Here is a 22,344-nt window from a genome sequence, read left to right as displayed (position 1 = left end):
GTTTAGGACTGTTTTCTAAGTAAGATAACCTTTTTTTTTTTTTTCTTTTTTTTTTAAACCTTTTCTGCTAGTTTTACTGCAAGATATGAATTGCCACAATGTTTGTTCTTCAAATTATGTATTTTATTGGCTCTGACTGGTGGACCCTAATTTGGGTGAACTATCCCTTTAACAGTTTGGCCTGTCAATCAATCACTGTGGGTGGGATTGTCAGGGGAAGGAGCAGGTTGCTTGTGAGTCACAGAGTTGGTAGGGGGTCAGACCTGTCAATCAATCACTGTGGGTGGACTTTGAGGTAAGGCAGTAGATTAGTCAGAAAAACTAGTGTAGTCTACTCTTTGAATTTATTGTGGCAAAAACTTAAGACAAAAGGTTGTGTTCTGTAAAGTAAACATGGATTCCTTGTTGAGAAACAATATAGAATTGCAGGAACATTTTTCAAAGGGCAAACATTTTCAGGGGGATGACCCACAGATTGTGCACCCCCATTTTATGCGAAGTCAGGGGCCCATTATAGACCTACAGGTATGCTTGAAGAATGAAGCAGGTTAAACATGTGCTTTGCTACACAGAAAGCATCAGCAGTATTTTGGACCAGAATGAGGCTCTCTCTCTCTGCTACTTATTGTTCCTGCAGTGAGGATTCAACATCTTAATTAAATGTTTTCATAATTTATCTGCAGATAAATGCCAAAAAGCAGTAGTAGCCTACCACTATGTAAATTAGGGAGCCAAATGAACAGCTCTCTCTCCGACTCAGTTCCGACATTCACCAAAAAGATCCGTTCAAAAATAGCTGTCTGTTTGCGAACAACCCATCACTAGGCTACACTGACAAGTCACTTTAGCGGTCACTGGCAAGTCTCGACATGGACTTCAAATCTTAGGAAAATAAAAACAAGATTTGGTTTACTTGTCCCGATGCGATACCATGGACATTTAACTATGTTGTATGAATAGCAAAGGGATATAGGATATTGACTTTATTCAGTCAGTTCGACACCTTTTTATAAACTAGTCTGCTGTTAAAACTTGCTATTCAGTCGTCAATCAAAGCACAGTAAATGGCCTTTGCGCCCTGACTCCTTGGCTGGCTATATGAAACACGCTAAATAAGTTAAATGAATTTGCCACAAAACAATAATTAAGTGGATTTCAACAAATTTTTACCACTTACATGACATGGGACTTGTAAATTCACTCACAGGGGATGATGAAGCGTCATGCTCTCCCTGCTCCGTGAAAATACATTTTGACTGCAGCCAACCACAGCACACATAAATAACACGGGTACCGAGAGGCAGGACAGACAGCAGACTGACAAACCAGCAGTTTCACTGTCATCGCTTACTTTGTGACTGACAGGCGCCTGTTCTATCAATAGATTACTAGAAGATGCACTGTATATCGTTCATTCTAGCGGGAGAAGGCTATACAGACTTTTCTGACGAGGGAATTGAACCTTTTAAATGAAAATAATCCTAGTTAATTTATGAAGGGGAAAAAGTAGGCGCTTAGAGAACACTGAATGTGTGACTTAATTTTTATGCAGAGCTCTCTCTGCTTTTGTGGTGCTCGGCTCTGTCCATGGTGTAGTTGTTCAGGGATGCCAGCCTTGTCACTGGAGCCTGACTGACCATTCTCTGTGTGGGATGGCTTTGATCCTCATCCTCAGTGGTTTCTCTCCTCTGGGTTAAGAGGGCAGTGCAGACATAGATTTAAAGGTTTTCTTCTTTTTGACCACTAACCTTTCCTTTCCTCCTCTTCTCCCTTCCCTCCATCCCTCAGCAACCGAAGGACTGCATGCGTCTGGACGAGACCATGCTGGTGAAGCAGCTGCTGCCAGAAATCTGTCACTTCATCCACACCTACCGCGAGGGCCACCAGCACGCCGCCGAGCTCCGTAACTCCGCCTCCGGGGTCCTATTCTCCCTCAGCTGCAACAACTTCAACGCTGTGTTCAGCCGCATCTCCACCAGGTGACATTAACCATAAACACCTCACAACTCTCCCCTCAACCCAACCTGCTCTAAGCAGGAACAGGCCAAGATGGAAGGCATCAGGCTGCACATAGAGGATGGGTTACTAAATGTATGTACATTTCATTCGGAAAGTATTCAGACCCGTTGACTTTTTCCACATTTTGTTACGTTACAGCCTTATTCTAAAATTGATTAAATAGTTTCCCCCCCCTTATCAATCTACACACAATACCCCATCATGACAAAGCAAAGACAGGTTTTTAGACATTTTGGCACATTTATAAAAAATATATACAAGTATCACATTAACATAAGTATTCAGACCCTTTACTTAGTACTTTGTTGAAGAACCTTTGGCAGTGATTAGAGCCTCAAGTCTTGGATATTACGCTACAAGCTTGGCACACCTGTATTTGGGGAGTTTCTCTCATTCTTCTCTGCAGATCCTCTCAAGCTCTGCCAGGTAGGATGAAGAGCGTTGCTGCACAGCTATTTTCAGGGCTCTCCAGAGATGTTCGATCAGGTTCAAGTCTGGGCTTTGGCTGGGCCACTCAAGGATATTCAGAGACTTGTTCCGAAGCCACTCCTGCATTGTCTTGGCTCTGTGCTTAGTGTCGTTGTCCTGTTGGAAGGTGAACCTTCATCCCAGTCTGAGGTCCTGAGTGCTCTGGAGCAGGTTTTCATCAAGGATCTCTCTGTACTTTGGTCCGTTCTTCTTTCCCTCGATCCTGACTAGTTTCTCAGTCCCTGCCGCTAAGAAACATCCCCACAGCATGATGCTGCCACCATGTTTCATTGTAGGGATGGTGCCAGGTTTCCTCCAGATGTGACGCTTGGCATTCAGGCCGAAGAGTTTAATATTGGTTTCATCAGACCAGAGAATCTTGTTTCTCATGGTCTGAGAGTCCTTTAGATGCCTTTTGTAAAACTCCAAACAGGCTGTCGTGCCTTTTACTGAGGTTTCCGTCTGGTTTGGTGGAGGACTGCAGAGATGCTTGTCCTTCTGGAAAGTTCTCCCATCTCCACAGCGGAACTCTGGAGTTCTCAGAGTTCTTGGTCACCTCCCTGGCAAAGACCCTTCTCCGCGCCGATTGCTCAGTTTGGCCAGGCGGCCAGCTCTAGGAAAAGTCTTGGTGGTTCCAAACTTCTTCCATTTTAACAATGATGGAGGCCACTATGTTCTTGCGGACCTTGGGTTTTGCTCTGACATGCACTGTCAACTGTGGGACCTTTATATAGACAGGTGTGTGCCTTTCCAAATCTTGTCCAATCAATTAAATTTACCACAGGTGGACTCCAAGTTGTAGAAACATCAAGGATGATCAATGGAAACGATGCACATGAGCTCAATTTTGAGTCTCATAGCAGGGTCTTAATACTTATGTAAATAAGGTATTTTTAATTTTTAATACATTTGTTAATTTCTAAAAACACTGTTTTTGCTTTGTCATTATGGGGTATTATTGAGGAAAATGTTTAATTTTATAAATGTTTGAATAAGGCTGTAACGTAACAAAATGTGTTAAAAGTCAAGGGGTCTGAATACTTTCCAAATGCACTGTACACCAGTTCAGGCCTTTAGGCTTCAATGAGAGTGAGGGGGAAGAGAGAAGATAGCTCTATCACCCACCTAAGATGGAGTAAATGGAGAGAAAGGAAGGGAGGATGAATAAAGGTAGTCTCTGTCAGCAGCCTTCATAAAGAGGGTCTTTGTCCGGGTCTGATGGAGCAATGTTCCACTGTGAGCACCGTGCTCCATAAGGACCTGGGCCTGAACAAGGCGTGTGGGGAGATAACATCTGGTGTAACCATTAACCACTAGGGTTTATGAATTATTTATAGAAGCTTAGAAAGCACAGCTTTTTGTCTCCCTTCTTGTTGCACTGGTGTACTATTTGGTTCTGAGGCAGAAGAGAGGAGTGCTGCTCCACTCGTGTATTTATCATGTCTGTGAGTCGCAGTCTGCACTTGTTAACCAAGCTGTGCTGTGGTCTGATTGGTCCATGACTCGCAGGCCCCAGACTGATGAAATAGCTGGTTATTAAAACATGAGGTTTTGATATGTGATGTTAGGACAGGGAGAGTATGTTGACCTCAACCACTCCCCAGTGTCACTCACCTTTTGCTCTTCAGAGCTTTTACCTTGAAAGCATTGCCCAGTCATCCAAACTATTTGATGTCAGTTAGTACTACGCGAAGGCAAAGCACTATATGACCCTTAATTTGCTACTTAACCTTGTTCTTGGAGGCTCTAGTAGTCTTACTCACCGACCCACCTCATTTAATTATTACATTTCCCATTGGGTTTGGTTTTCACCATACGCTAGTGTATGTATGTTGATCTAATGCTACTTATGTGATTCTATTGAACGTGAATATTTGATGAGATGAAAAGGATGGTCTTTATTAAATATCCATCTCTGCTGTGTTTCCCCTCAGGTTGCAGGAGCTCACCGTGTGTTTGGAGGACACAGTGGATGTCCATGACATTGAGCTCATCCAGTACATTAATGTGGACTGTGTCAAGCTAAAGAAACTGCTCCAAGGTATAGGCCTATTCTTATCAGTCACATTGCTTTATTTAGGACAACAGATGTCACATTTTGATTGAGCTACAGACGTTCTGTTTCTTTGGAGTTGTTCTCTGTTATTGATGTTCGGTGTTGACTCCCTATCTTCTGCAGAGACGGTGTTTAAATTCAAAGCCCTCAAGAAGCCTGCCCAGCTAAGTGTCATCAACAGTTTAGAGAAGGTGAATGGCCCTCTGTGTCGCCCTCTGTGTCGCCCTCTGCAGTGTCTGTCTATAGACTCACTGTCTCCTCCTAGTGGTGTCTCTCCTCCTGTAGCCGTGTTCCTCCTGCTCTAGTGTTTGAGTTTCCATCTCGATACACAACTCGGTGCAGTCAGGATGCTAGTGTTTACACAAACTGTCTCTGGCTCGCCAGAAACCCCAGTCATGAAGCTGGAGTGTGGCTCCACTGAGAGGACCTGTAAACACATTAACTGTTTTATGGAGTTTTACATTTAAACAGTTTTTATCTCTCGTCATCAGAGCGTGACATTAGTATCTGAATAGTTTAGTTGGCTGAGGATAGGGAAACATCCTTGCAAGTTGGTGTGTTGATAGTTTTCCTGTGAGTTGAGGATAGGGACAGTGCTTTCCAGGCAGTTGATGTAACCCTCTTCTCTCCCCCCTCAGGCCTTCTGGAACTGGGTGGAGAACTACCCTGATGAGTTCACCATGCTGTACCAGAGGCCACAGACAGACATGGCCGGTGAGGATGCTGTTACACTTCTAATGTTACAATCAGAGATGAATCCTGTGTTATAGATTGTTGTTTCTTGGCCGGGTCTCTCCCAGACTGTGTGTTGTTGCTTGGCCGGGTCTCTCCCAGACTGTGTGTTGTTGCTTGGCCGGGTCTCTCCCAGACTGTGTGTTGTTGCTTGGCCGGGTCTCTCCCAGACTGTGTGTTGTTGCTTGGCCGGGTCTCTCCCAGACTGTGTGTTGTTGCTTGGCCGGGTCTCTCCCAGACTGTGTGTTGTTGCTTGGCCGGGTCTCTCCCAGACTGTGTGTGTCATTGACTGTGTTGTTGCTTGGCCGGGTCTCTCCCCCAGACTGTGCAGAGAAGCTGTTTGACCTGGTGGACAGTTTTGCTGAGAGTGCCAAGAGGAAGGCAGCCGTGTGGCCACTGCAGATCATCCTCCTCATCCTCTGTCCCGACATCACACAGGACCTCTCCAGAGAGACCGTGGAGGACACCAAGGTCAACAAGGTCCGACACAAAACACACACACACCAGTGTTTTAATTAGCCATGTCTTACTCTCCTCTCGTACAGTACTCTTCTGTCTGCCTCACAGAAACTGTTCCTGGAGAACCTGAGGAAGGCCCTGGCCGGCCACGGGGGCAGTAAACAGCTGACTGAGAGTGCTGCCATCGCCTGTGTCAAACTCTGCAAGGCCTCCACCTACATTAACTGGGAAGACCACTCTGTCATCTTCCTCCTGGTGCAGTCCATCGTGGTGGACCTCAAGGTGAGCACCAGCCACAGATGGTCCTCTGATGATCACTGTTATGGGACAGTATTATAATCGTAGTATACAGGTTGTCACCAGCGATAGCATCAGCTGTGACTGGTTATCTACCTTGTCTCTCCCTTCTCCTGTCAGGCCCTGCTCTTCAACCCAGCCAAGCCTTTCTCCAGAGGGGCGGGAAGCCAGAACGCAGACGTGGACCTCATGATCGACTGCTTCGTCTCCTGTTTCCGCATCAATCCCCACAACAACCAGCACTTTAAGGTCTGGGACTCCTGTTGACCTCTTGACTGTAGTATTCCATATAAATGTTGATAACCATTTATCATTAACTGATGTTGTGCACATACTGGTGTGTTGAAGTAAGGACTGTGTTTGATCTCTGTTCAACGTCTCCCTCTATTTATTTCTCTCTCCCATTATAGGTCTGCCTGGCATCATCCTCCCCTCCCACCTTTCACTTTGTCCTGGTCAACTCCCTACACAGAATCATCACTAATGTAAGTGTGTGGTGTCGTGGCCCAACTCCGAGTTAAGGGATCAATCAACACACCCAATACTAATATCCAGTGGCACCATCCAAAGTATATAAAAGTGACCACACAGTGCCCATCTACAATGACCAGTGGTGACCTTATCTGTGGTGACTCGGTATAGATGATGTCACTACTGTAGGAATGGCTCACACTCTGTACACACTGGGCTTAATTACACAGCATTAGATGGACTACCATCTCACTCTGGCTGAGCCATGCAGGGAGAGGAAGTGCTGCAGACACTTATGTGGTGTGTGTGTGTTTCAATGGGATGTGCCTGAGGGCAGGTTTCATACAGAGCCCTTTTTATTAGCTCTCCATGTGCCTGAGAGACTGTGTAAGAGCGATGGAGTGGGAGTATTACTGGTCTCTCTCTCGCCCCCCTTACCCAAAGCACTTCCTGATTGTATTCTTGTGTGTATGTCTGGGTGGGTACCATCAGATGCCCTCTTTCTCCCCTCCAGGCTAACAGAAGAAGTCAATTTCTCCACCCTAACAAATCCTAATGTTATCTGAGAAAGTTTTGATTGGGATAAGACCGTAAACACCCACCTTAATCAACCTACAGGATTGAGTTTAAACTCGGTCCATTCCTCTGTTGCAGTCTCCGTTGGACTGGTGGCCTAAGATTGACGCTGTGTACTGCTACTCAGGAGAGCTGAGGGTCATGTTTTCTGAGACACTGGGTCACGTGATGAGGGGCTGCAGTACACACGCTCCCCTACGCTTGACTACGGTAAGACGTTCACACAGCAAAACACCCTCGCCGTCTGTGGGCAGACTGACCACACACACACAGCTCTACACACTCTTGGAAACAAAAACATGCTCAACAAACCCCAAATATTATCGGTGTGTGCGTGTGCATGATTGTTTTTTCCGTAATGGGCCGAGATGTTAACAAATGTCAGACAGCAGTGACTGTGTATGGTTGAACTGTAGAGACCAGGAGATCCACAGCAACGGGAGACAAATCCTCCTGTCCACTTGACACAGCCCAGACACTACTGGAGAGTCATGCAGGAGAATATTTGAACATCTCTGATAACTCCTCACATCCCTGTCCTTTTGTGTGAATGCGTGAGTATGTGTATGGGCCTGTGTCACCTCGCTGTCATCGGTGTGTTCAGTCATCTCATGGAGGTGGAGGACTGCAGAGGGAGCTCTCTGACATCACTGACGTGGTGGTGCTTCTTTTCTCTTTCCTCGTTCTTTCCTTCTCCTCCTTCATTTTGAACTGGCTGCTGCTCACTCACTCAGATGCCAACTTGTCACTGTCACTGTTTTGCATGGCAGTGGGCATCTGTTGCTGTAAGTATAACTGCCACCCCTTCCACTCCCCTTGCCGCCGCCTCCTGAACCTTCTGCAGCTGACCCTCTGACCTCTAACCCCTAACCCCACCCCCAGGCTACCACAGATAAGAGAGAGCCCCTGTCGTCGTCCACCTCCTCTGTGCTCTGGTTGAAGTGAGCCTGCCTCCGGCTCCTCCCTCCACTCCATCTCCTCTGTATGCTAGGCTAGCTGCTGGAGCATGCTTCTCAGCCTGTTGAGGCTGGGTCCTCCACTCCATCTCCTCTGTATGCTAGGCTAGCTGCTGGAGCATGCTTCTCAGCCTGTTGAGGCTGGGTCCTCCACTCCATCTCATCTGTATGCTATGCTAGCTGCTGGAGCATGCTTCTCAGCCTGTTGAGGCAGGGCCCTCCACTCGCACACTCAGTCTTTGGATGGTACATCTCCTTTATTTTAAGCGTTGACATGCCTTCATACTAGGTTATATGGATGGATACTTGGTTGGGATCTCATCACCTGTGAAGAAATGGGAGGCCTGTAGATTGTGTTGGTGCATAGTTGAATATTTCCTTCAACCTCTACTAGAGTTGGTTATTATTTCCTCATCCATAATCTGGGTTTGCCGTGTCCTGATGTTGTGTGTTTGTGTGTGGGCCTGACTCCCTCATGGTGGGCAGCCCGTCATGGTTTAGGCATGGCCCCATGCTCCTGTCTGTCAGTCTGGTTGCCCACCTCCTGTTTCATGGCCCACCCATGAAGGGCCCTCATGAAACAGTCCCTCTCTATCTTTGACCCCTGATCCCTTCTCTCCTGGTGGCTCTCCTGATCCCTGTGCTGTGGGTCTCTGCTCGGAGGGAACTTGTTTGTCTGATTACAGTAGAGAGACTCTGCATCTGTTTCCGTCTCTTTTAGTTCCCTTTTCCACGTTTTCCTTACCCTCACTCTTTTTTTTATCACTCCCCTCATCTTGAAAGAATGCTCCTGCTCACGGCCAGTCTCTACTGCTTGTTCCCTTCAGAGTCTGACCTTCAAGGAGAAGATGACCAGTCTGAAGTTCAAGGAGAAGACCACAGATCTGGACACGCGGAGCCTCCTGCTGGCCCTGGTCAAGCTCATCCACTCTGACCCTAAACTCATGCTGCATGTTAGTATTTACTCTGTTTATTTCTGGCCAGGAGACCTAAAGTAATGTGTGTTTTGCTGTTTGAGGATGGTCTGTGTAACACAGTAGTTTTACTTATCCTTTAATTCTACATTTGTTGTGTTGGGTTAAGGGATTATCGTGATTAATTCCACTTGCAGGGTTAGATTTAGACAAATAAGCCAAGTGTTTGGTTAGAGACTGTAAATCCCAAACCAGCTTAAGACTTTCTAAATCAAAGACTTATAGGCAGACTGGTCCAGAAAAGCCACTCTTGGCATGTTTGTACATGGCTGTGTAGTCGTGTACTGTAAGTTTGCTTTGTGTGTGTCAGAACCCGGGTAAGCAGGGTCAGGAGATCCAGAGCAGTACAGCAGAGCTGATCACCGGCCTGGTGCAGCTGGTGCCTCTGGCCAACATGGGAGAGTGTTCACAGGAGGCCATGGAGGTGAGCCCCATCTCTCTTTCTCTCTCTCTCCCCTTTTTCTCCATTATGGTTACATTTGCCACAGTGGCTAATAGATACTGCTCCCGTTCTCTTCCTTTTGTAGGCCCTCTTGGTCCTGCATCAACCTGAGACCATAGAGCTGTGGAACCCAGATGCTCCCATTGAAACCTTCTGGGAGATCAGGTAGCCTAAATGCCCCAATTGTTTAACCACCTTTGCTTATGCGTGGTCCTCTACATTAGATGCAAGGTGAAATTGAGTGTTGATTGATGCTGATTGGTTAGCAGAGATGGTCACCCAAGTTGACTCTGATTGACTTTTGTACCCTACAGTTCCCAGGTCCTCTTCTTCATCTGTAAGAAGCTGGTTGGCCACCAGATGATCAACAGCACAGAGATCCTTAAGTGGCTGAGGGAGATCCTCATCTGCAGGAACAAGTTCCTCCTCAGGAACAAGGTAGGTTACTGCCTTGTGTGTTATGTATTCCTTATACCTCTGTGTCTCATCCAGGAAGGCACAAAATTGTATAATGTTCAGGAATATTCTTTGTGTAACAGATATATACTTCTGTCATGCAGAGTAGGGAAAAATGGCAGCTCTATGTATGACATTTCTATATACATTCTGAACACCCTCCTGAACGTGACCTCGTTTAGATCTCCGTTGTTCTAACCGTCTGTCCTGTCTTCCTCCCCCAGGAGCGGGCCACGGTGGGCAGTGGCATCCCCATCTGTAGACAGGCCCAGACCAAGCTGGAGGTGTGTCTCTACATGTTCCTGTGGAGCCCTGACATGGAGGCCGTTCTGGTGGCCATGTCCTGCTTCAGACACCTGTGTGAGGAGGCTGAGGTCCGCTGTTGCGTGGACGAGGTCCCGGTACAGACTATCCTGCCCAACTACAACACCTTCATCGAGTTTGCCTCCGTCAGCAACATGATGTCCACAGGTTAGTCATGAACGCACGCGCTAATGACCTAAGATTTCGTCGTCTGGGTCAGTTCAATAATCCTGAGGGACCTTGGGGAGAAATTATGGCGCTGTACCTTACAGTTTATTGAGTACCACCTCTAGAGCAGTGGCGGTCGGTGCCGTTTAAGATGAGGGAGGACGATTATTGAATTTTTATGAGCATGGCCTTTTTTCTATTATACCCGTATATTTTCCCTATACCCGTCATGAGGTTGCTACAACCTACACTATGAATGAAAGTTTACAACGTAGGTGCATAGGTCAAGAGAAATATGTAAGTAATCAAGACCGTGACACGTTCAATACCGTCTTGCACATTCTTGCCTGCATCTAGCTGATCTAGGGTGTAATCATTAGTCCAACAGTTGCAAACGAGAGTTTCTGTTGGACAAATTCAGGTATGTTTATCCCTGTTTTGTTCCCTTTGCTTCCGTTTAAGAAATGTTTTTCAACAGAATCGGTGGAACGAATACACGCAAACACAGTTCACTTTCATAGCTGCCACATACAAACAGCATGATCTGCTCATTATGTAATTCCTACGCGCTCTCCTCCACCTTTTCCCTTCACTTATGGACTAGAGTGCACAACACATTAGCTTTTTCCAAGCCGAACATCCATATCATAAATGCTAACCACAGCCTACATCATTGCTAACATACTGTAGCATCCCTCCCTGTTTGAGTAGGCTAAACTAGCTAGCTGCAATCACTAGCTAAGTAAGTGAAAAAAATATTACAAAATATAGCTAGCTCGCTCTCTTACGTCTCCTTTATTTTAGAAGACATTTCTTCAACTGTTGTCTTTCTCTTTGAGTCATCTACTCACCACATTTTATGCACTGCAGTACTAACTAGCTGTAGCTTATGCTTTCAGTACTAGATTAATTCTCTGATCCTTTGATTGGGTGGACAACATGTCAGTTCGTTCTGCAAGAGCTCTGATAGGTTGGAGGACGACTTAATGTGCAAGTCTATGGAAGGGGGTGAGAACCATGAGCCTCCTAGGTTTTGTATTGAAGTCAATGTACCCAGAGGAGGACTGAAGCTAGCTGTCCTCCGGCTATACCATGGTGCTACCCTACAGAGTGCTGCCGAGGCTACTGTAGACCTTCATTGCAACATAGTGTGTTTTAATCAATGATTTGTGACGTGAATATATTTAGTATAGTTTCATCTAAAAAGGATAACCTTTGTAATGTTTTAAATTGTCTGAAATTCACTGAGGAGGATGGGCCTCCCCTTCCTCTTCTGAGGAGCCTCCACTGCTATAGAGGACAGTCCCACCATGAGAACTCAGAAGGTCATGATGCTCAAATCAAATGATAACTAACAGTGAAATGCTTACTTCCGGTTTCTTTTCCAACAATTCAGATGTAAAGATAAAATAATAAATACACAGTGAATAACAAATAACAGGTAAAAATAACATGGCTATATACACGAGGTACCAGTACCGATTCGATGTGCAGGGGTACGAGGTAATTCAAATAGCTATGTACATATAGGTAGGGGTAAAGTGACTAGGCAACAGGATAGATAATAGACAGTAGCAGCAGCGTATGTGTTGAGTGTGTGTGTGCTGGGGCTGTCAGAGAGGTGAAGGCTCCTGTCATAGTGTGTTTGTGTGTTTTCAGGCCGCTCAGCCCTGCAGAAGAGAGTGATGGCTCTGTTGAGGAGGATCGAACATCCTACTGCAGGAAACAAAGAGGTGAAAGAGTGGCCTGCTGCTGTGTTCCTGTTCATACCCTGATGCTTCAATAATGGAAGGATGTTTGTGAAGCACGATATTGATATCAACTCAGCATTTGTTTTATGATATTCCCCACAGGCATGGGAAGACACGCATGCAAAATGGGAGCAGGCAACCAAATTAATCCTCACCCATCCCAAAACTAAGCTAGAGGATGGCCAGGCAAGCACACACCCAGTACCTTGTTCTTATGCATTCCCGTTATGCAAATAAAAAATACACTTCACATATTATTTGGTTGTGGATTGATGTTGTCTCTCTGTTCTCTCATTGGTCCTCTCGCTCTGCTTCTGTGTTCAGGAGTGGATCAACATGACGGGCTTCCTGTGTGCTCTGGGAGGTGTGTGTCTGCAGCAGCGCAGCGCCCCAGGCCTGGCCACCTACAGCCCCCCCATGGGGCCTCTCAGTGAGAGAAAGGGCTCCATGATCTCCATGGGCTCCTGTGAGGGGAACACGGAGACGCCCCTGGGCCGCTTCCTGGATCGCCTGCTGTCTCTCATGGTGTGCAGCCATGAGAAGGGTGTTCAGATCCGGACTAATGTTAAGGACCTAGTTGGCCTGGAGCTCAGCCCGGCTCTCTACCCCATGCTTTTCAACAAACTCAAGAACAGCATCAGCCGCTTCTTCGACGCACAGGGGCCGGTGAGAGAACACACAAACACACGCACGCTTAGAAAACGTCATCGATTATCTGTTTGTCATAGTATAATCACATTGGTGTGATCACTCTTGCTTCTGAAAAGGGTTATACATTTATATCCAAAGTCACTGAAGGAATATAGAAGGTAAGAACGTCTTTGTTAGCTTTTGTGGTAAAATATATTTTTCTTTGTTTCTGTTTAGGTCCCCATCAATGACACGAACACCCAGTTTGTGGAGCAGACCATCGCCATCATGAAGAACCTACTGGACAACCACACTGAGGGCAGCTCAGAGCACCTGGGACAGGCCAGCATAGAGACCATGATGCTCAACCTGGTCAGGTAAACCTCCTGTCCTCTCCTCTATGCCGACCCTGGACCATGAGAATGTTGGTGAGCTGCTGTGAGCCCACTGCCCACTCTCATCCTCCACATGCCCTGTGTTGTGTTGGCAGGTACGTGCGTATCCTAGGCAACATAGTGCATGCCATCCAGATCAAGACCAAGCTGTGCCAGCTGGTGGAGGTGATGATGGAGAGACGAGACGACCTGTCCTTCTGCCAGGAGATGAAGTTCAGGTGAGAATGTTCTCCTGGAGTTTTGACTGTCTGTTAAACTGTACTGTCCAGGTTTACTGCAACATATTGATACGGAGTAATACAAAAACCGTGTCATTTAGTTGACATACTGTAAAGCAATGTCCATTCATCCCTGGCAGGAACAAGATGGTGGAGTACCTGACAGACTGGGTGATGGGCACCTCAAACCAAGCGGCTGACGATGACGTCAAGTGTCTTACCAGGTACTGTTCTACTACCCCCTGCTTGGATTGTACCCCCCTCACACAGCTGATGTGAACATGACCTCTGTGACCTCTAACCCCTGATCTATACCCTGTGCTGTGTGATATACAGGGACCTGGACCAGGCCAGTATGGAGGCGGTGGTGTCTCTGCTAGCTGGCCTGCCCCTCCAGCCTGAGGAGGGAGATGGAGTGGAACTGATGGAGGCCAAGTCCCAGCTCTTCCTCAAGTACGCCAGCCAATCTCTACTACTATTGAATTTTATTACTTCTGTACATCACAATTCTACAGAAAGCAAAGTCTGGCATCATTACTCCCACTAGCTTTGTAGTGATTGTGTGTGTCCTCCTCCCAGGTACTTCACCCTGTTCATGAACCTGCTGAATGACTGCAGTGAGGTGGAGGATGATGGGCAGCAGGTGGCAGGGAGGAAGAGGGGCATGTCCCGACGTCTGGCCTCCCTCAGACACTGCACCGTCCTGGCCATGTCCAACCTCCTCAATGCCAACGTGGACAGCGGCCTCATGCACTCCATCGGTCAGTCTGGAAACCTAACATCGGAACTTATCAGGAATGAAGCTTGGGCTCGCTCCTTGGTTGGCTGCTTCATGTGTCCCTGTTTTTTTAAAGTGCTTCACTGCACATGCGAAAGAAGATTAACAGTGGAAGTGGCTTTAATGGGATCTCTGTGAATTACATCTAATTCCTCATTTAGTGTAGGGTCGTTAAAACGATACTTTCCCATGGTCAATGATATTCCCTCTTGTCCCACGTAGAGAGAAATGCATTATCTTACCTATTGCGTTCTCTCGGTGTGTGTGTGTGTGTGTGTGTGTGTGTGTGTGTGTGTGTGTGTGTGTGTGTGTGTGTGTGTGTGTGTGTGTGTGTGTGTGTGTGTGTGTGTGTGTGTGTGTGTGTGTGTGTGTGTGTGTGTGTGTGTGTAGGTCTGGGCTACCATAAGGACCTGCAGACACGGGCCACCTTCATGGAGGTGCTGACTAAGATCCTGCAGCAGGGAACAGAGTTTGACACACTGGCAGAGACGGTGCTGGCAGACCGCTTCGAGAGGCTGGTAGAGCTGGTCACCATGATGGGAGACCAGGGAGAGCTGCCTATCGCCATGGCTCTGGCCAATGTAGTGCCCTGCTCCCAATGGGTATGTAGTCTACTCACCACCCACTGTCCTTTATGTGTGACCTGACATCTTGACCCTGGTGTTAGATCTGGCGGTGTAAATGGAATAACATTCAACGCAAATGGTTTCCTACTGTTCATAGGTGTGAATATGAATATCAGTGTTGTGTTAGTGATGTGTAGACTGTGGGTGTCAGAGTGTGAACTGTGTCACTAACGCTGTGTCACTATCCTGTCAGGATGAGCTGGCGCGGGTGCTGGTGACTCTGTTTGACTCGCGCCACCTCCTGTACCAGCTGCTGTGGAACATGTTCTCTAAGGAGGTGGAGCTGGCGGACTCCATGCAGACTCTGTTCAGAGGAAACAGTCTGGCCAGCAAGATCATGACCTTCTGCTTTAAGGTACACAGCATGATTGGCTAGGTGCCCAGTCCTGTCCTGATCAACCCAGGCACGAAAGTGTGATTGAGCTCTTTTACGGCTATGCAAAATACCTGCTCTCTGACAAGGGTCATGACACAATATGGTCTTAGGCTTTCAAAGAAACGTGGCGCCTGCTTTCTAAAATGAGTTCTAGTTTAGGTTGTCAGTGTGTTTATGCCTGTATGTCCACCCCTCCCTCCCTCTGCTGTTTCAGGTGTACGGGGCCACGTACCTGCAGAAGCTGCTGGAGCCTCTCCTCAGAGGGGTCATCACCGCCCCAGAGTGGCAGCTCATCAGCTTCGAGGTGGATCCCACCAGGTAACTTACCCCACAGACACTATTCAACTCATTCACCCGCTTTGTTTTCCAGCTGTGCTTTTTAAACCAAGACAGCAGTGCTAGTCAATTAACTGATAATCTGCTTGTTTTGATTTCAGTTAGGACCTTCGTAAAATTCTAATATTCTCGGCAACATGGAAGAAGTGTTGCGTTGTCCCATGCTCTCTTGCTGTCTCTGGTTATGACTGACTGGTTCTGTGTCTCTGGTTATGACTGACTGGTTCTGTGCCTCCGGCTGCAGGCTGGAGCAGAGTGAGATCCTGGAGGAGAACCAGAGGAACCTGCTGCAGATCACCAACCGCTTCTTCCTGGCCATCATCAACTCCTCCACAGAGTTCCCCCCACAGCTGCGCAGTGTCTGTCACTGCCTGTTCCAGGTACGTATTCGACCCCTCAACTCCCAACTCTAACCCACTCCACCGGCTGGAAACCCTCATCTGACTGACAGGGTTCCTTTTATCTCAGGAATTATCTGAGCTTTTTCTGCAGTGGTCACCATTTATGTTTCCAGGGTGGTTATTATCAACTAGGTAAATGTACATCACAAGGTAAGCTTTGATGGCATAGGAATCATTTGCACTTTTGTGCAGGTTCTGTATACGATTGTAGTAGTTTTTATGCAGGTTCTGTATACGAATGCAGTAGTATTTATGCAGGTTCTGTATACGAATTCAGTAGTATTTGTGCAGGTTCTGTATACGAATGTAGTAGTTTTTATGCAGGTTCTGTATACGAATGCAGTAGTATTTGTGCAGGTTCTGTATACGAATGTAGTAGTTTGGTATGTGTGTTTGTGGTGACTTTTTTTGTGCCCATCTCTGTTCTGTAGGCAACTTGCCACTCTCTACTGAATAAAGCCACAGTTAAAGAGAAAAAGGAAAGCAAAAAAGCAGTAAGTTCAGAGAACGTTCTCCCTGGCCACTCTGTTGAAAGAAAGGGAAGGTCATTTACCCTCTTGCTGTTCTATCACCTTAAACTACTTTATACTCCCGCCCTCCTTACGATCACCACCTGAAATCCCACTACTAATACTTTTACTTCCAAACAAGTTTCTCTCAATTTCAATGTATGCTCACCACAAACTGGTGGGACTGTTGTAGCTACAATGTTCCTATCCACTGCTCCTCTGGTCTCTTACTGGTGTGAGGTTTTTGGGGTTGGTGTTGAAAGGAGTTTGGGGGTCTATGATAAGGGGCTTGTATTGCAGGTCACGTAGCACTTTGGCAGATAGTTATGTGGTGCTACTCTGTGTCCTGGGATCCACTCCGCTTTTTGAAAAGCTTTCCTGGAATTTGGAACTCTTGTGAAGACTTAAGGTTTCTGTGCCGTTCAGTACTAGCTATGTTTCGCAGTGCAGAAAGACGTCCACCCCAGGGATGATCTGATGACCACACCCTCAGTTCCCTCTACTGCATTTTTATAGATGTATTTTTTTAGAGGTCGACCGTTTATGATTTTTCAACGCTATACCGATTTTATTGGAGGACCAAAAAAAGCCGATACCAAATAATCGGCCAATTTTAATTTTATTTGTAATAATGACAATTACAACAATACTGAATGAACACTTATTTTAATTTATGTAATACATCAATAAAATAAATGTAGCCTCAAATAAATAATGAAACATGTTCAATTTGGTTTAAATAATGCAAAAACAAAGTGTTGGAGAAGAAAGTAAAAGTGCAATATGTGCCATGTAAGAAAGCTAACGTTTAAGTTCCTTGCTCAGAACATGAGAACATATGAAAGCTGGTGGTTCCTTTTAACATGCGTCTTCAATATTCCCAGTTAAGAAGTTTAAGGTTGTAGTTATTATAGTAATTATAGGACTATTTCTCTCTCTACGATTTGTATTTCATATACCTTTGACTATTGGATGTTCTTATAGGCACTTTAGTATTGCCAGTGTAACAGTATAGCTTCCGTCCCTCTCCTCACTCCTACCTGGGCTCGAACCAGGAACACATCGACAACAGCCACCCTCGAAGCAGCGTCACCCATGCAGAGCAAGAGGAACAACTACTTCAAGTCTCAGAGCGAGTGACGTTTGAAACGCTATTAGTGCGCAACCTGCTAACTAGCTAGCCATTTCACATCGGTTACACCAGCCTAATCTCGGGAGTTGATAGGCTTGAAGTCATAAAGCATTGCGAAGAGCTGCTGGTAAAACGCACGAAAATGCTGTTTGAATGAATGCTTACGAGCCTGCTGCTGCCTACCAGCGCTCAGTCAGACTGCTCTATCAAATCATACTCTTAATTATAACAGGTCATTAATATGGTCGAATCCGGAAACTATCATCTCAAACAAAACGTTTATTCTTTCAGTGAAATACGGAACCGTTACGTATTTTATCTAACGGGTGGCATCCATCAGTCTAAATATTCCTGTTACATTGCACAACCTTCAATGTTATGTCATTATTACGTAAAATTCTGGCAAATTAGTTCGCAACGAGCCAGGCGGCGCAAACTGTTGCATATACCCTGACTCTGCGTGCAGTGAACACAAGAGAAGAGACACAATTTCACCTGGTTAATATTGGCTTTCTAACCTGGATTTCTTTTAGCTAAATATGCAGGTTTAAAAATATATACTTCAGTGTATTGATTTTAAGAAAGGCATTGATTGTTATGGTTAGGTACAGTCGTGCAACGATTGTGCTTTTTTCGCGAATGCGCTTTTGTTAAATCATCCCCCGTTTGGCGAAGTTGGCTGTCTTTGTTAGGAATAAATGGACTTCACACAGTTCGCAATGAGCCAGGCGGCCCAAACTGCTGCATATACCCTGACTCTGTCTCAAGAGAAGTGACACAATTCCCTAGTTAAAAGAAATTCATGTTAGCAGGCAATATTAACTAAATATGCATGTTTAAAAATATATACTTGTGTATTGATTTTTAAAAGGCATTGATGTTTATGGTTAGGTACACGTTGGAGCAACAACAGTCCTGTTTCGCGAATGCGCACTGCATCGATTATATGCAACGGAACTTATGCTAGATAAACTAGTAATATCATCAACCATGTGTAGTTAACTAGTGATTATGATTGATTGATTGTTTTTTATAAGATAAGTTTAATGCTAGCTAGCAACTTACCTTGGCTTCTTACTGCATTCGCGTAACAGGCAGGCTCCTCGTGGCGTGCAATGTAAAGCAGGTGGTTAGAGCGTTGTACTAGTTAACCGTAAGGTTGCAAGATTGAATCCCTGAGCTGACACGGTAAAAATCTGTCGTTCTGCTCCTGAACAAGGCAGTTAGTTAACCCACCGTTCCTAGGCCGTCATTGAAAATAAGAATGTGTTCTTAACCGACTTGCATAGTTGAATAAAGGTGTAAAAAAAGAAAAAGAAGCCAAATCGTTGTCTCAAAATACCGATTTCCGATTGTTATGAAAACTTAAAATCGGCCCTAATTAATCGGCCATTCCGATTAATCGGTCGACCTCTAATTTTTTTATTGAATCATTATTTGGTATTTTTATTTAATAATATTTTATTTAATTGACCCCTTTTTCTCTCCAATTTTGTGATATCCAATTGTCCCATCGAACGGACTTGGGAGAGGCGAAGGTCGAGAGCCGTGCGTCCTCTGAAACACGACCCCGCCAAGCCGCACTGCTTCTTGACACAACGCCTGCTTAACCTGGAAGCCAGCCGCACCAATGTGTCGCAGGAAACACCGTACACCTGATGACCATGGCAGCGTGCAATGCGCCCGGCCCGCCACAGGAGTGGCTTGAGTGCGATGGGACAAGGACAACTCGGCCGGCCAAAACCTCCCCTAACCCGGATGACGCTGGGCCAATTGTGTGCCGCATTATGGGTCTCCTGGTCGCGACCGGCTGCGGCACAGCCTGGGATCGAACCAGGATCTGTAGCGATGCAGTGCCTTAGACTGCTGCGCCACTCGGGAGGCCCCCTCTACTGCATTTACCGTATCTGAAATAAACAATGAAGTGAGCTAGCAGCTTGTTATCATGAGTAGTTGTGCCTCCTTCATCGGTTGAGATGTCATATTGGCATCATGGTTAATATTGCTAGCGGTCAATATGCTGTGTTCATGAGACTGAGGAGTAAGCTGTAGAGGCCTGGTAATTGGCTGACCTTCTCAAAGCAATCTAATACTGCAGGCTGTTAATAACAGCTTGTGGTGTTGCAGCAGCAATGAAACAATTATTTTCATTTTACAGCCTAGTAATTCTATTGCTGCGATCTCCCTATTAAAACACACTTGTGTTACAGCTGAGGACATTTTAGTATGCAGACATGTAGAACGTTTGTTCAGTTCAGGAGATGGATTTACCTGAACATTGCCCAGTGCTTTCTCAGTAGCGTACAGTATCAAGTCTACACTAGTAGTTAGGACTGGTCTACGATTCTCCTCTCCCCTTAATCTAGATTTCCAGGCGCCTTGCTTTCCTTTTTTATCTCTAACTCAGTTTTGAAGCGGGCCTAGTGGTGTGAATGTGGTTTGGTGATGACGTGGCCATCTTGTGTCCTCTAGCCTGTGGAATACTTTGTCTCCTCCTACACTCGATCTGCTCCAACCCATGCCCTCTCCTCCTCTCCCTCTCTCCTCCTCTGAATCATCCCCTGTTCTTACTATCCCTCCTCCAACACCCTCACATTCAGGTGGTCAGCCAGCGTTTCCCCCAGAACAGCATAGGGGCGGTGGGTAGTGCCATGTTCCTACGTTTCATCAACCCTGCCATAGTGTCGCCCTATGAGGCAGGCATCCTGGATAAGAAACCTCCTCCCAGGATAGAGAGGGGATTGAAGCTCATGTCCAAGGTAAGAGGACAGGACACCCATGCCTCATATACAATATGGCTTAACACTATGTGACTGGATTCAGGATCGTAGGCATTTGATGCTATTTCCTAGTTCACAGTAGGGCTGTTAAAAAATTAAATAAGCATTAATATGCCTTAATTACAAACTTGGAGCTGATTGTGGACTACAGGAAAAGGCGGGCCGAACAGGCCCCCATTAACATCGACGGGGCTGTAGTGGAGCGGGTCGAGAGTTTCAAGTTCCTTGGTGTCCACATCACCAACTAACTATTATCGTCCAAACACACCAAGACAATCGTGAAGAGGGCACGACAACACCTTTTTCCCCTCAGGAGACTGAAAAGATTTGGCATGGGTCCTCAGATCCTCAAAGTTCTACAGCTGCACCGTGCAACTGCTCGTCATCTGACCGTAAGGCGCTACAGAGGGTAGTGCGTACGGCCCAGTGCATCACTGGGGCCAAGCTTTCTGACATCCAGGACCTATATATTAGGTGGTGTCAGAGGAAAACCCCATAAAATTGTCAGACTCCAGTCACCCAAGTCATAAACTGTTTTCTCTGCTACCGCACGGCAAGCAGTACTGAAGCGCCAAGTCTAGGACTAAAAGGCACCTTAACAGATTCTACCCCCAAGTCATAAGATAGATGAACAATTAATCAAATGGCCACCAGACTATTTACCTTGACCCCCTCCCCCCACCCACCACATTTGTTTTTACACTGGTGCTACTCACTGTTTATTATCTATGCATAGTCACTTCACCCATACCTACATGTACAAATTACCTCAACTAACCTGTACAGCCGTGCATTGACTTGGTACCGGTACCCCCCTGTATACCAGTACCCCCCCTGTATATAGCCTCACTATTGTTATTTTATTGTGTTACTTATTTGCGGAGGCTGCAGGGGTGCGTGCTACACCACTGCATAAGTTAAGTTTAGCTATGAGGAATCTAAGATGTATCAAGAAAATGATATCCAGCTCAGGGCTCCAGCTACGCTTTCGGTTTGCTAACTTGCTAGCTAAGTGGCGAGATTAAGCTTCTTGGTTACAGCAGTGACATTCAATCCCGTTCTGGATCAAGATCCCTGTTGCCTAAATAGTTTTGTGCGTCCCCAAAATGTGTATAAATACACTAAACAAAAATATAAACGCAACATGCAATAACTTCAAAGATTTTACTGAGTTCCATATGAGGAAATCAGTCGATTTAAATATTCATTAGGCCCTAATCTATGGATTTCACATGAATTGGAATACAGATATGCATCTGTTGGTCACAGATACCTTAAAAAAAGGTAAGGGCGAAAACCAGTCAGTATCTGGTGTGACCATCATGCGGTGCGACATCTCCTTCGTATGGAGTTGATTGTGTCTTGTGGAATGTTGTCCCACTCATCTTCAATGGCTGTGCGAAGTTGCTGGATATCAAATCAGATGTTATTTGTCACATGCGCTGAATACAACAGATGTAGACCTTAGAGTGTAATGCTTACTTACAAGCCCTTAATTCTTATGGCTGCAATCCCGTTAACGGGATGATATGACAACAGTCAGTGAAAGTGCAGGGCGCCAAATTCAAACAAATCTCATAATTAAAATTCCTCAAACATTTTAAAGGTAATCTTGTTGTTAATCCCACCAAAGTGTCCGATTTCAAGTAGGCTTTACAGCGAAAGCACCACAAACAGTCATTTTCCCAGCCAAAGACAGAGGTCACAAAAAGCAGAAATAGAGAGAAAATGAATCACTAACCTTTGATCTTCATCAGATGACACTCATAGGACTTCATGTTACACAATACATATGTTTTGTTCGATTAAGTTCATATTTATATCCAAAAACCTCAGTTTACATTGGCGCCATGTTCAGAAATGCCTCAAATTGCAGATTTTTTTTAAAACTAAACTTTGATGAAAGATCCATGTTTTACATAGAATTAAAGATACACTTGTTCTTAATGCAACCGCTGTGTCAGATTTCAAAAGCTTTACGGCAAAAGCACAATATTCAATAATCTGAGAACAGCGTTCAGCCACAAAAGGAAGC

At 45.7% G+C, this 22,344-nt stretch overlaps 1 protein-coding gene across 1 annotated transcript in view; it reads left to right on the top strand.

Moving 5' to 3' along the window:
* Positions 1-22,344, top strand: part of LOC120057192 (neurofibromin) — an 83,766-nt gene that overhangs the window by 8,098 nt on the left and 53,324 nt on the right. The window contains exons 4-31 of the mRNA XM_039005675.1: positions 1,789-1,979; positions 4,422-4,528; positions 4,667-4,734; positions 5,182-5,257; positions 5,598-5,755; positions 5,843-6,016; positions 6,152-6,280; positions 6,442-6,516; positions 7,157-7,288; positions 8,862-8,987; positions 9,319-9,432; positions 9,536-9,615; positions 9,765-9,888; positions 10,131-10,377; positions 12,037-12,110; positions 12,231-12,314; positions 12,450-12,794; positions 12,996-13,135; positions 13,249-13,371; positions 13,512-13,595; positions 13,708-13,824; positions 13,951-14,132; positions 14,540-14,751; positions 14,969-15,130; positions 15,366-15,469; positions 15,732-15,867; positions 16,320-16,382; positions 20,130-20,288. Coding sequence (XP_038861603.1) covers positions 1,789-1,979; positions 4,422-4,528; positions 4,667-4,734; positions 5,182-5,257; positions 5,598-5,755; positions 5,843-6,016; positions 6,152-6,280; positions 6,442-6,516; positions 7,157-7,288; positions 8,862-8,987; positions 9,319-9,432; positions 9,536-9,615; positions 9,765-9,888; positions 10,131-10,377; positions 12,037-12,110; positions 12,231-12,314; positions 12,450-12,794; positions 12,996-13,135; positions 13,249-13,371; positions 13,512-13,595; positions 13,708-13,824; positions 13,951-14,132; positions 14,540-14,751; positions 14,969-15,130; positions 15,366-15,469; positions 15,732-15,867; positions 16,320-16,382; positions 20,130-20,288 — 3,786 coding nt within the window. The remainder of the gene's footprint in view (positions 1-1,788; positions 1,980-4,421; positions 4,529-4,666; positions 4,735-5,181; positions 5,258-5,597; positions 5,756-5,842; positions 6,017-6,151; positions 6,281-6,441; positions 6,517-7,156; positions 7,289-8,861; positions 8,988-9,318; positions 9,433-9,535; positions 9,616-9,764; positions 9,889-10,130; positions 10,378-12,036; positions 12,111-12,230; positions 12,315-12,449; positions 12,795-12,995; positions 13,136-13,248; positions 13,372-13,511; positions 13,596-13,707; positions 13,825-13,950; positions 14,133-14,539; positions 14,752-14,968; positions 15,131-15,365; positions 15,470-15,731; positions 15,868-16,319; positions 16,383-20,129; positions 20,289-22,344) is intronic.

Source organism: Salvelinus namaycush, chromosome 12 (genome assembly GCF_016432855.1).
Source record: "Salvelinus namaycush isolate Seneca chromosome 12, SaNama_1.0, whole genome shotgun sequence".
Taxonomy (NCBI): Eukaryota; Metazoa; Chordata; class Actinopteri; order Salmoniformes; family Salmonidae; genus Salvelinus; species Salvelinus namaycush.
The sequence above is the reverse complement of the archived record's forward strand: the minus strand, read 5'-3'. Positions and strand labels throughout refer to the sequence as shown.